Source organism: Lolium rigidum, chromosome 3 (genome assembly GCF_022539505.1).
Source record: "Lolium rigidum isolate FL_2022 chromosome 3, APGP_CSIRO_Lrig_0.1, whole genome shotgun sequence".
NCBI lineage: Eukaryota > Viridiplantae > Streptophyta > Magnoliopsida > Poales > Poaceae > Lolium > Lolium rigidum.
Genome location: NC_061510.1, coordinates 194,695,793 through 194,707,854, shown reverse-complemented (window position 1 = coordinate 194,707,854; position 12,062 = coordinate 194,695,793). Strand labels below are relative to the sequence as shown.

Below are 12,062 nucleotides of genomic sequence, written 5' to 3'. Positions count from 1 at the left end.
GACCTCTTTCTTCTTTCTTACAAAATGAAGGATGACCATAGGACAGCTCTTACTGCCTGGCTAGACTGTAATCCTTAGGCTAAGGTACATTCTCTCCTCCCTCCCTGGGTATTTTTCCTTTTGCCTATAAATTTTACTGTTGGGGCCTCCCCCTACAGTTTTCCAATTAAAGAAAAATCACATATGGTCTTGAAGATAGTCAACTATACTACCTATTTTTTTATTTACTTTGGTTAAATCAGAGATAATCGTTGCGGATTAGCTTAGTTGGAATAACACATGACAATTTTGCAGTGCTCTTACAAGATTAGGAGCTAGGCCGGCCGCAGGTTGGTTCGTACCACCTGCTAAGAGCTCGGCAGGAGTAGGGGTGGGCAAATAAATCGAGGAACGAAAACCGACACCGAATGAACCAAGACCAAAACCGAATAAACCGAGGACCGAAAATTCGGTGTTCTATTTGGTCCTGATTTCTGGAAAACCAAATTTGGTTCAGTGATATCGGTTTGCAAACACGGTTGGCCAAACTTCCGAGAATGCCGAAATACTATGGATATGTGTCCAAAAAAAAACTAGCGAAGCCCAGCAATCCATGTGGCACAGACATCCTTGCATCACACGTATCGTGCTATTAAATCCACACATAAGATAAGATCGAAACTGCCAGGCCACCCCCACAGGCCACAGCCCCACGTGAGGACAACTTCTCTTTCCCATTCCTAACCTAACCGCCAGAGACGCTATCTCTCTTGGTCTCGTTCCCTGCCGGCAGTGGAGGAGGCCCAGCCAGCGGCCAGTGCCTTATCTCTACCCTTCCTTTGTGTCTTTCTTGTCCCCGTGGACTACATCTTCTTCTATTTAGCAATCTCCTCTACCAACCCGTTTGGGATTATTTTGCTGAACTCACACGCGAGATGTTCTTGCCTGTAGGAACTGATTTTGTTTTCTATCTTTCTTCCATCGCTCACATTTTCTTTCCTATTTTGTGTGTTGTCAAACAAGATCTGTTCTGTTCAGTGACACTGAAGAGCGAACCAAATTATCAGTTGACCGAAGCCTCGGTTAGCTTTTCCTCAAACGACCGATCTGTCACTAATTTTTGAAAACCGAATTCTCAATAGCCCGAAAAACCGAACCGATTGGTTCGGTCTAATGGAATGCCCATGCCTCAGGAGGATGACGCTTAGCACCCTGTGATTTTGAGATAAATAACTTCATTTTTTATTCTAACAAGTTCAACCAATCTGCAGAATACACTGTTTGTTAAATGATTAGTACTAGCTTTGGTAGCAAATAATAAAATGTAATCACCCTTTCATGCAACTAAATCCAATAAGAAACCATGTGTACGTATATATAAGTCAGCCCAATAACTTGCATAAATGTTAGAAGTAACAATAACAAAGTAAAGAAAAAATCATTGTTATAGTAAGGAACCATTAATTTCACTGACTGTGTTTCTCCATGGTAATTATTATGCCACAGGAAGGCCTGTGTACATTATCATCCATTGTACCTTGTCTATACATTGCCTTATGAACTTTTTATGAGCATCAAGTGATTTTATCTCCAACCCCATGTCCTTCTCCAACGTTCTCCTAACACCTTCAAGGGTCAAGGAGCTGAAACAAGAAAAATACCAGTGTTACATTCCTCTTTGTTGACCATGGCAAATGAGAGAGAACAAATTGACCTGATTCCTAAAGTAAGGAAATAAAGAAGGAAAGACCAGTTTCGACTGCTAGCAAGCACAGCTGGAGAGCCCTTTCCGAGGCAGCCAGGTCTACAGAAGCACATAATGTATGCCACTGCCCCTCAAATGTCACCTTTTTTTATACCTTACAGACTTGTATACCTAAGGACACACGAAATCTGCTGCCTAGCCATTACTAATACTACCCTTTAATCGCGAATTTGGTATAGCAATTGCAAACAGCATTGTGGAGCCCTACAAAGAGGAAGAACTCAGCGTGTACATCGCATTACAAGACACCAAGGTGCCCATACACAGCAATACAGTGACCACGGAGTTGACAAAGCCAGCAGTCAACCACAATGAATCTCCGGTGAGGTTCCATTTCCCTCCACCCTAAAGGCTTAAGAACTAGGGTTTCAGTTTCATCCCCCATAAGACCTATTCCTAGGAGCTACTTGCATTACGCCGCCACATTTTCGACGGACCTGCAACCCTATTTCACCGCCCTAGCCTCAACCACCATCATTGCACGGACTAAATTGAATCCAGCCGACCAAAACCCTCTATGTTCCAGGACAATTGAACATACACCGACAAGCTGAAATTCCAACACCAGGGCTACCCCAGTCCCATCGCCAAAACCCTAGACAGCAACTCGCGCCTCGCGCCTCGCGCCGCCCAGCCAAAAACCCTAGAAGGCATAGACCATCGGGGCACAACCAACCAGGCAACCAGTCCGAAAAGGTGAAGCGATGAGAGGAAGAGACGCTCACTCGGCCTGATTTTTGAAGAAGGGAACGCGGGCGCGTAGGGCCTTGTCGATCTCTGCCTCCCTGCCCCGCGCGGCGGCGGCCGCGGCGTCCGCCTCCATGCGACAGTGGTGGTGGTGGTGGTGGAACTTATTTCGGCTGTCCTGTCGCTCGCGCTAGCCTGCCTTGATTTGCTTTGCCGCTGCAGTTTTTTGGGCGATCCCTATTTGACGCTTAAGGGAGTAACTTCTTTTGGGCTTCTAGTTATGCATAAGCTCTTAGAAACTGCGGTGACTAGAAGCTCATAGAAATTAGTTTTCCCTATTTTTTTGGGTTTCTAGAAGTTTAGCTTATTTGATGTGTTGAGTTATAAAATATCAGTAATGCCCCTAAATCATGAAATAGAGGATGATACCATAGTAGCACAGAAATAGCCTACAAATTGACCATGAAACAATAATTGGGCGGAGTCCATGGTGTGCAAACAGAGGTTAGGAATTTGAAGGATTCGAGCTAGTTGCCCTCAGCTGCGGCGTGGTCATCGAGCGGCCAAAGAGATCGTCGGTGGCGACGGCCCTGCTGCGGGTGGAGAGGCGGGATGCAGGGGGCGGCGGAGGAGCGGCGACTGGGCGACGGCGCCAGCGGCTACGGGGAGCGGGGATCGGCGACCAGGCGATGGCGTCGGCGGCGACCTGCTGCTGGTGGAGAGGCGGGATGCAGGGGGCGGCTGCGGGGAGCGGCGACCAGGCGACTGTGCCCTGCTGCGGGGAGCGGCGGCTGGGTGATGGCGGCTGCGGGGAGCGGAGACCGGGCGATGGCGTCACCGGCGACGTTGAGGAACCCAAGCGCTCCATGGTCATGTCCGGTCGATGCGGGATGTGCTTCGTTCGTTTCGATGGCCAAACGTTATCTCCCGTGGAGTGGCAGTTTCCTGTAATTAGAATGGAATTGCGGGGTAATTCAATATGCCGGTTCAGGTCTTCAGCTGAGAAGCTCGAGAAACCGCTCGGAGACATATTGTGGGATTGCACACGATCCTTGCTTCACAGTGAAAATAAGCGGGTCGGCCGCCGTAGACTTCTTTTGAGCTTCAGCTGCCCTGAACCTAGAAGCCCATCTAGAAGCTAAAAAGAAGTGTTCCATAGTGTAGTAACATGGTGCATGTTACTACTCTATGTTACTACCTCCATAGTGGGTAGTTACTATACTCCCTCCGACCTAGGGCTTTAGGCGTGATTTTTTTTTGGAAATTGCCTCATGGCGTAAGGCACGGACGGTTAGGCTACGTAATGTTTCCGATTTTACCCTCCCGCACGTAACCCTTCGTCCTCGATCGAACCCCGTCGTCCTCGTCCTCGAAACCAGGCGCGCGACGGCTCCCTGCTTCAGCTTCCACGCGAATTAATCGCCCTCCTCCGATCTCCTTTTATGGCTGGGACGGTAATGGATCTTCTTCCCCTCCGCAGTTCCTCTTCCCCGTCTAGCTTCTCTCCATGTCGCCGAAGGTTTTGAAAGTTCGTCGGATCTCTAGGGCAGCAGCGATCTTGGCGCTGGCGGTGGCTTTGACGCTATCCAATGGAGCCACCGCGATGGAGGACGGCGGCAGTCCGTCTGCTGCTGCTGTTGCAGCCATGACATGGAGGCACGACATGGAGCACGACGGCTCCTTTGGTGTTGCTGGCATGGAGGACGGCAGTCCGTCTGCTGCCTCCGCGATGGAGGACGGCGGCAGTTCGTCTGCTGCTTGATACGTCTCAAACGTATCTATAATTTCTTATGTTCCATGCTACTTTATTGATGATACCTACATGTTTTATACACATTATATGTCATTATTATGCGTTTTCCGGAACTAACCTATTGACGAGATGCCGAAGGGCCGGTTCTTGTTTTCTGCTGTTTTTGGTTTCAGAAATCCTAGTAAGAGAAAATATTCTCGGAATCGGACGAAATCAACGCCCGAGCATCTTAGGATTGCATGAAGCTTCCGGAACACCCGAGAGCCGCCGGAGGGGGCCACGAGGCCCACCGGACAACAGCCGGCGCGGCCAAGGGGGGCCCGCGCCCCCTGTTGTGTCGTCGCCTCGTTGACCTTCCGACTCCGCCTCTTCGCCTATATAAAGGTCCCCGACCTAAAACACGATACGGAAAAGCCACGGTACGAGAAACCTTCCGGAGCCGCCGCCATCGCGAAGCCAAGATCCGGGGGACAGGAGTCTCGTTCCGGCACGCCGCCGGGACGTGGAATTGCCCCCGGAAGGCTTCTCCATCGACACCACCGCCATCTTCATCAACGCTGCTTGTCTCCCATGAGGAGGGAGTAGTTCTCCATCGAGGCTCGGGGCTGTACTGGTAGCTATGTGGTTCATCTCTCTCCTATGTACTTCAATACAATAATCTCATGAGCTGCCTTACATGATTGAGATTCATATGATGATGCTTGTAATCTAGATGTCATTATGCTAGTCAAGTGGGTTTTACTTATGTGATCTCCGGAGACTCCTTGTCCCACGTGTGTAAAGGTGACAGTGTGTGCACCGTGTGGGTCTCTTAGGCTATATTTCACAGAATACTTATTCACTGTTATGAATGGCATAGTGAAGTGCTTATTTATATCCATTTATGATTGCAATGTGTTTTGTATCACAATTTATCTGTGTGCTACTCTAGTGATGTTATTAAAGTAGTTTATTCCTCCTGCACGGTGTAATGGTGACAGTGTGTGCATCGTGTAGTACTTGGCGTAGGCTATGATTGTGATCTCTTGTAGATTATGAAGTTAACTATTGCTATGATAGTATTGATGTGATCTATTCCTCCTTCATAGTGTGATGGTGACATTGTGCATGCTATGTTAGTACTTGGTTTGGTTATGTTGATTTGTCATGCACTCTAAGGTTATTTAAATATGAACATTGAATATTGTGGAGCTTGTTAACTCCGGCATTGAGGGTTCGTGTAATCCTACACGGTTAGTGGTGTTCATCATCCAACAAGAGGGTGTAGAGTCTAGCATCTATCTATTTATTCTGTTATGTGATCAATGTTGAGAGTGTCCACTAGTGAAAGTATGATCCCTAGGCCTTGTTCCTAAATATCGCTATCGTCTGCTTGTTTACTATTTTACTGCATCTTTACTTCCTGCAATATTACTACCATCAATCGCACGCCAGACAAGCACTTTTACGGCGCCGTTACTCTTGCTCATATTCATTCATACCACTTGTATTTCACTATCTCTTCGCCGAACTAGTGCACCTATTAGGTGTGTTGGGGACACAAGAGACTTCTTGCTTTGTGGTTGCGGGGTTGCTTGAGAGGGATATCTTTGACCTCTTCCTCCCTGAGTTCGATAAACCTTGGGTGATCCACTTAAGGGAAACTTGCTGCTGTTCTACAAACCTCTCCTCTTGGAGGCCCAACACTGTCTACAAGAATAGAAGCACACGTAGACATCAAGCTATTTTCTGGCGCCGTTGCCGGGGAGGAAAGGTAAAAGGCCCTCATACTCCGGTCCCAGGTAACTAAGTACTTTTCTGTTGCCATTGTGTGAGTGCTCGGAGCTATTTCCTTTAGATCCTACAATTGCATCTTTTTGTCTCTTGTTTTACACTAGTAAGGCTTAATGGAAGACAACAACAAAATGAGAGATCTTTATGAACTTTATCTTGAATTAGGACATGATGTGTTTGAAGAGAAAATTAAAAAACCCATGGAACTTATGCATGCTAATGGGAATGTTATTAGTATGAATGCTTTGAACACCATTGTTGCTAATGCTATGGAAGAATTTAAGCTTGGGGAGGTCGGTTTTGATGAAAATGATCTCTTTAGTCCTCCGGGTATTGAGGAGAAAGTTTATGTTGATTATGATATGCCTCCTATTTATGATGATTATAATGATAGTGGTCTTTTGGTGCCGCCTACTATGGAGGATAAGTTTAATTATGATTACAATATTCCTCCTATATTTGATGATGAGAATAATAATGAGAGCTACTTTGTTGAATTTGCTCCCACTACAACTAATAAAATTGATTATGCTTATGTGGAGAGTAATGATACTTTTATGCATGTGAATAAGAATGCTTTATGTGATACTTATATTGTTGAGTTTGTTCATGATGCCTCTGAAAGTTATTATGAGAGAGGAAAATATGGTTGTAGAAATTTTCATGTTACTAAAACACCTCTCTATATGCTGAAATTTTTGAAGTTACACTTGGTTTTATCTTCCTATACTTGTTACTTTGCTCTTCATGAACTTGTTTATTTACAAGATTCCTATGCATAGGAAGCATGTTAGACTTAAATGTGTTTTGAATTTGCTTCTTGATGCTCTCTTTTGCTTCAACTCTTATTTCTTGCGCGAGCATCATTAAATTGCTGAGCCCATCTTAAATGGCTATAAAGAAAGAACTTCTTGGGAGATAACCTATGTCTTTATTTTGCTACTGTTTTGTTGTTTCTTGGAAGTTGTTACTACTGTAGCAACCTCTCCTTATCTTTATTTTATTGCATTGTTGTGCCAAGTAAAGTCTTTGATAGTAAAGTCAATACTAGATTTGGATTACTGCGTAGAAACAGATTTCTTCCTGTCACGAATTTGGGCAGGGTTCTCTGTAGGTAACTCAGAAAAATCTGCCAATTTACGTGCGTGATCCTCAGATATGTACGCAACTTTCATTCAATTTGGGAATTTTCATCTGAGCAAGTCTGGTGCCATTTTAAAATTCGTCTTTACGGACTATTCTGTTTTGACAGATTCTGCCTTTTATTTCGCATTGCCTCTTTTGCTATGTGGGGTGGATTTCTTTGTTCCATTGACTTCCAGTAGCTTTGTGCATGTCCAGAAGTGTTAAGAATGACTGTATCACCTCTGAACATGTGAATTTTTGATTGTGCACTAACTCTCTAATGAGTTTGCTTAAAGTTTGGTGTGGAGGAAGTTTTCAAGGGTCAAGAGAGGAGGATGATATACTATGATCAAGAAGAGTGAAGAGTCTAAGCTTGGGGATGCCCCGGTGGTTCATCCCTGCATATTTCAAGAAGACTCAAGCATCTAAACTTGGGGATGCCCAAGGCATCCCCTTCTTCATCGACAAATTTATCAGGTTCCTCCCTTGAAACTATATTTTTATTCGGTCACATCTTATGTACTTTACTTGGAGCGTCCGTTTGTTTTTATTTTTTTGTTTTGTTTGAATAAGTTCATCCTTGTGTGGGAGAGAGACACGCTCCGCTGGTTCATATGAACACATGTGTTCTTAGCTTTTAATGTTCATGGCGAAGGTTGAAACTGCTTCGTTAATTGTTATATGGTTGGAAACGGGAAATGCTACATGTAGTAATTGATAAAATGTCTTGGATAATTTGATACTTGGCAATTGTTGTGCTCATGTTTAAGCTCTTGCATCATATACTTTGCACCCATTAATGAAGAAATACATAGAGCTTGCTAAAATTTGGTTTGCATAATTGGTCTCTCTAAGGTCTAGATAATTTCTAGTAAAGAGTTTGAACAACAAGGCAGACGGTGTAGAGTCTTATAATGTTTACAATATGTATTTTATGTAAGTTTTACTGCACCGGTTCATCCTTGTGTTTGTTTCAAATAACTTTGCTAGCCTAAACCTTGTATCGAGAGGGAATACTTCTCATGCATCCAAAATCCTTGAGCCAACCACTATGCCATTTGTGTCCACCATACCTACCTACTACATGGTATTTCTCCGCCATTCCAAAGTAAATTGCTTGAGTGCTACCTTTAAAATTTCCATTCTTTACCTTTGCAATATATAGCTCATGGGACAAATAGCTTAAAAACTATTGTGGTATTGAATATGTACTTATGCACTTTATCTCTTATTAAGTTGATTGTTGTGCGATAACCATGTTCCTGGGGACGCCATCAACTACCTTTGTTGAATATCATGTGAGTTGCTATGCATGTCCGTCTTGTCTGAAGTAAGGGCGGTTTTCACAATCAAATGGTTTGAGTATGCATACTGTTAGAGAAGAACATTGGGCCGCTAACTAAAGCCATGAATCATGGTGGAAGTTTCAGTTTGGACATAAAACCTCAATCTCTTATGAGAATATTATCTGTTGTTGAATGCTTAAGCAATAAAAGAGGAGTCCATTATCTGTTGTCTATGTTGTCCCGGTATGGGTGTCTAAGTTGAGAATGATCAAAAGCGAGAAATCCAATGTGAACCTTCTCCTTAGACCCTTGTACAGGCGGCATAGAGGTACCCCTTTGTGACACTTGGTTGAAACATATGTCATGCAATGATAATCCGTGTTAACCCAAGCTAATTAGGACAAGGTGCGGGCACTATTAGTACACTATGCATGAGGCTTGCAACTTGTAAGATATAATTTACATAACTCATATGATTTATTACTACCGTTGATAAAATTGTTTCTTGTTTTCAAAACCAAAGCTCTAGCACAAATATAGCAATCAATGCTTCCCTCTGCGAAGGGCCCTTTCTTTTACTTTTATGTTGAGTCAGTTCACCTATTTCTCTCCACCTCAAGAAGCAAACACTTGTGTGAACTGTGCATTGATTCCTACATACTTGCATATTGTACTTGTTATATTACTTTACATTGACAATATCCATGAGATATACATGTTATAAGTTGAAAGCAACCGCTGAAACTCAATCTTCCTTTGTGTTGCTTCAATACCTTTACCTTTATTGCTTTATGAGTTAACTCTTATGCAAGACTTATTGATGCTTGTCTTGAAGTACTATTCATGAAAAGTCTTTGCTTTATGATTCATTTGTTTACTCATGTCATTACCATTGTTTTATCGCTGCATTCATCTCATATGCTTACAATAGTATGATCAAGGTTATGATGGCATGTCACTTAAGAAATTATCATTGTTATCGTTTACCTACTCGAGGACGAGTAGGAACTAAAGCTTGGGGATGCTTGATACGTCTCAAACGTATCTATAATTTCTTATGTTCCATGCTACTTTATTGATGATACCTACATGTTTTATACACATTATATGTCATTATTATGCGTTTTCCGGAACTAACCTATTGACGAGATGCCGAAGGGCCGGTTCTTGTTTTCTGCTTGTTTTTGGTTTCAGAAATCCTAGTAAGGAAATATTCTCGGAATCGGACGAAATCAACGCCCAGCATCTTAGGATTGCATGAAGCTTCCAGAACACCCGAGAGCCACCAGAGGGGGGCCACAGGCCCACCAGACAACACCCTGGCGCGGCCAAGGGGGGGCTCGCGCCCCCCTGTTGTGTCGTCGCCTCGTTGACCTTCCGACTCCGCCTCTTCGCCTATATAAAGGTCCCTGACCTAAAACACGATACGGAAAAGCCACGGTACGAGAAACCTTCCAGAGCCGCCGCCATCGCGAAGCCAAGATCTGGGGGACAGGAGTCTCTGTTCCGGCACGCCGCCGGGACGGGGAAGTCCCCCCGGAAGGCTTCTCCATCGACACCACCGCCATCTTCATCAACGCTGATGTCTCCCATGAGGAGGGAGTAGTTCTCCATCGAGGCTCGGGGCTGTACCGGTAGCTATGTGGTTCATCTCTCTCCTATGTACTTCAATACAATAATCTCATGAGCTGCCTTACATGATTGAGATTCATATGATGATGCTTGTAATCTAGATGTCATTATGCTAGTCAAGTGGGTTTTACTTATGTGATCTCCAGGAGACTCCTTGTCCCACGTGTGTAAAGGTGACAGTGTGTGCACCGTGTGGGTCTCTTAGGCTATATTTCACGAGAATACTTATTCACCGTTATGAATGGCATAGTGAAGTGCTTATTTATATCCCTTTATGATTGCAATGTGTTTTGTATCACAATTTATCTGTGTGCTACTCTAGTGATGTTATTAAAGTAGTTTATTCCTCCCGCACGGTGTAATGGTGACGAGTGTGTGCATCGTGTAGTACTTGGCGTAGGCTATGATTGTGATCTCTTGTAGATTATGAAGTTAACTATTGCTATGATAGTATTGATGTGATCTATGCCTCCTTCATAGTGTGATGGTGACGAGTGTGCATGCTATGTTAGTACTTGGTTTGGTTATGTTGATTTGTCATGCACTCTAAGGTTATTTAAATATGAACATTGAATATTGTGGAGCTTGTTAACTCCGGCATTGAGGGTTCGTGTAATCCTACGCAGTTAGTGGTGTTCATCATCCAACAAGAGGGTGTAGAGTCTAGCATCTATCTATTTATTCTGTTATGTGATCAATGTTGAGAGTGTCCACTAGTGAAAGTATGATCCCTAGGCCTTGTTCCTAAATATCGCTATCGCTGCTTGTTTACTATTTTCTCGCATCTTTACTTCCTGCAATATTACTACCATCAACTGCACGCCAGCAAGCACTTTTCCAGCGCCGTTACTACTGCTCATATTCATTCATACCACTTGTATTTCACTATCTCTTCGCCGAACTAGTGCACCTATTAGGTGTGTTGGGGACATAAGAGACTTCTTGCTTTGTGGTTGCAGGGTTGCTTGAGAGGGATATCTTTGACCTCTTCCTCCCTGAGTTCGATAAACCTTGGGTGATCCACTTAAGGGAAACTTGCTGCTGTTCTACAAACCTCTCCTCTTGGAGGCCCAACACTGTATACAAGAATAGAAGCACACGTAGACATCACTGCTGCTGGAGCCACGGCATGGAGCACGACGGCTCCTTTGGTGCAGCTGGCATGGAGGAAGGTAGCTCATCTGGTGCCTCCGCGATGGAGGACGGCGGCAGCAGCATGGTAGACAACATCAAGGTGGAGGAGTACATAAGGGAGATGGAGGAAGCCGACAACATCTTCATGGACCAACATCGGTCAAACATGCAGGTTAGTAAATTTTTACATGTCACGTCAGTACTTGCGAGCCATGCATTTTGTGTTTACGGAAGATTTGTATGCAGTGGATGGTTGAGGTGCAAGATACTTTTGATGCATGGATTGCTGGCATGGACAACCTTCTTGATGTTGAAGATCAAAATGGCATGATGAATGATGGAGGACAACATGTTGCTGCGGAGATGGAAGCGATAGAGGAGGTTGCTGTGGAGATGGTAGAGTTAGAGGAGATTGGTGCGGAGATGGAAGCGATAGAGGAGGTTGCTGCGGAGATGGAAGAGGTACATGAGGTTGCTGCGGAGATGGAAGAGGTAGAGGAGGTTGCTGCGGAGGCGGAAGGAGTGGAAGATTTTGCTATGAATGGACAAGAAGTGCATCAACATGATTTTCTCACAGCCGGTGAGCAAGGCATATTCGATGTTATGTTCGACATTCACCATCCAAAAATTTTCCTTGACGACAAAGGCTTCTACCGCTATCATGGAGAATAGATGAGTTCCTTATGTTATGAGTATTTGTGTTATGCCTATGTGTGACATTGCCTATGTGTGACATGAGTTCTTGTGTTATGCAAATTATGGGAATTACAAAAATTATGGGCATTGCCATGTGTGACATGAGTACTTGTGTTATGGAAACTATGGGAATTGCCTTATTAGTAATGCAAAAATTATGGGCATTGCCATGTGTGACATGAGTACTTGTGTTATGGAAACTATGGGAATTGCCTTATTAGTAATGCAAAAA

At 44.1% G+C, this 12,062-nt stretch overlaps 1 protein-coding gene across 1 annotated transcript in view; it reads right to left on the bottom strand.

The window, feature by feature from the left end:
* The window catches only part of LOC124702850 (triadin-like), an 11,721-nt gene extending 9,139 nt beyond the window's left edge, over positions 1-2,582 (bottom strand). Inside the window, exons 1-2 of the mRNA XM_047235024.1 lie at positions 2,470-2,582; positions 1,517-1,622 (exon numbers count right to left, since the gene is read on the bottom strand). Of these exons, the coding sequence (XP_047090980.1) occupies positions 1,517-1,622; positions 2,470-2,567 (204 nt within the window). The 5' untranslated portion in view covers positions 2,568-2,582. The remainder of the gene's footprint in view (positions 1-1,516; positions 1,623-2,469) is intronic.
* Positions 2,583-12,062: the final 9,480 nt, after the last annotated feature.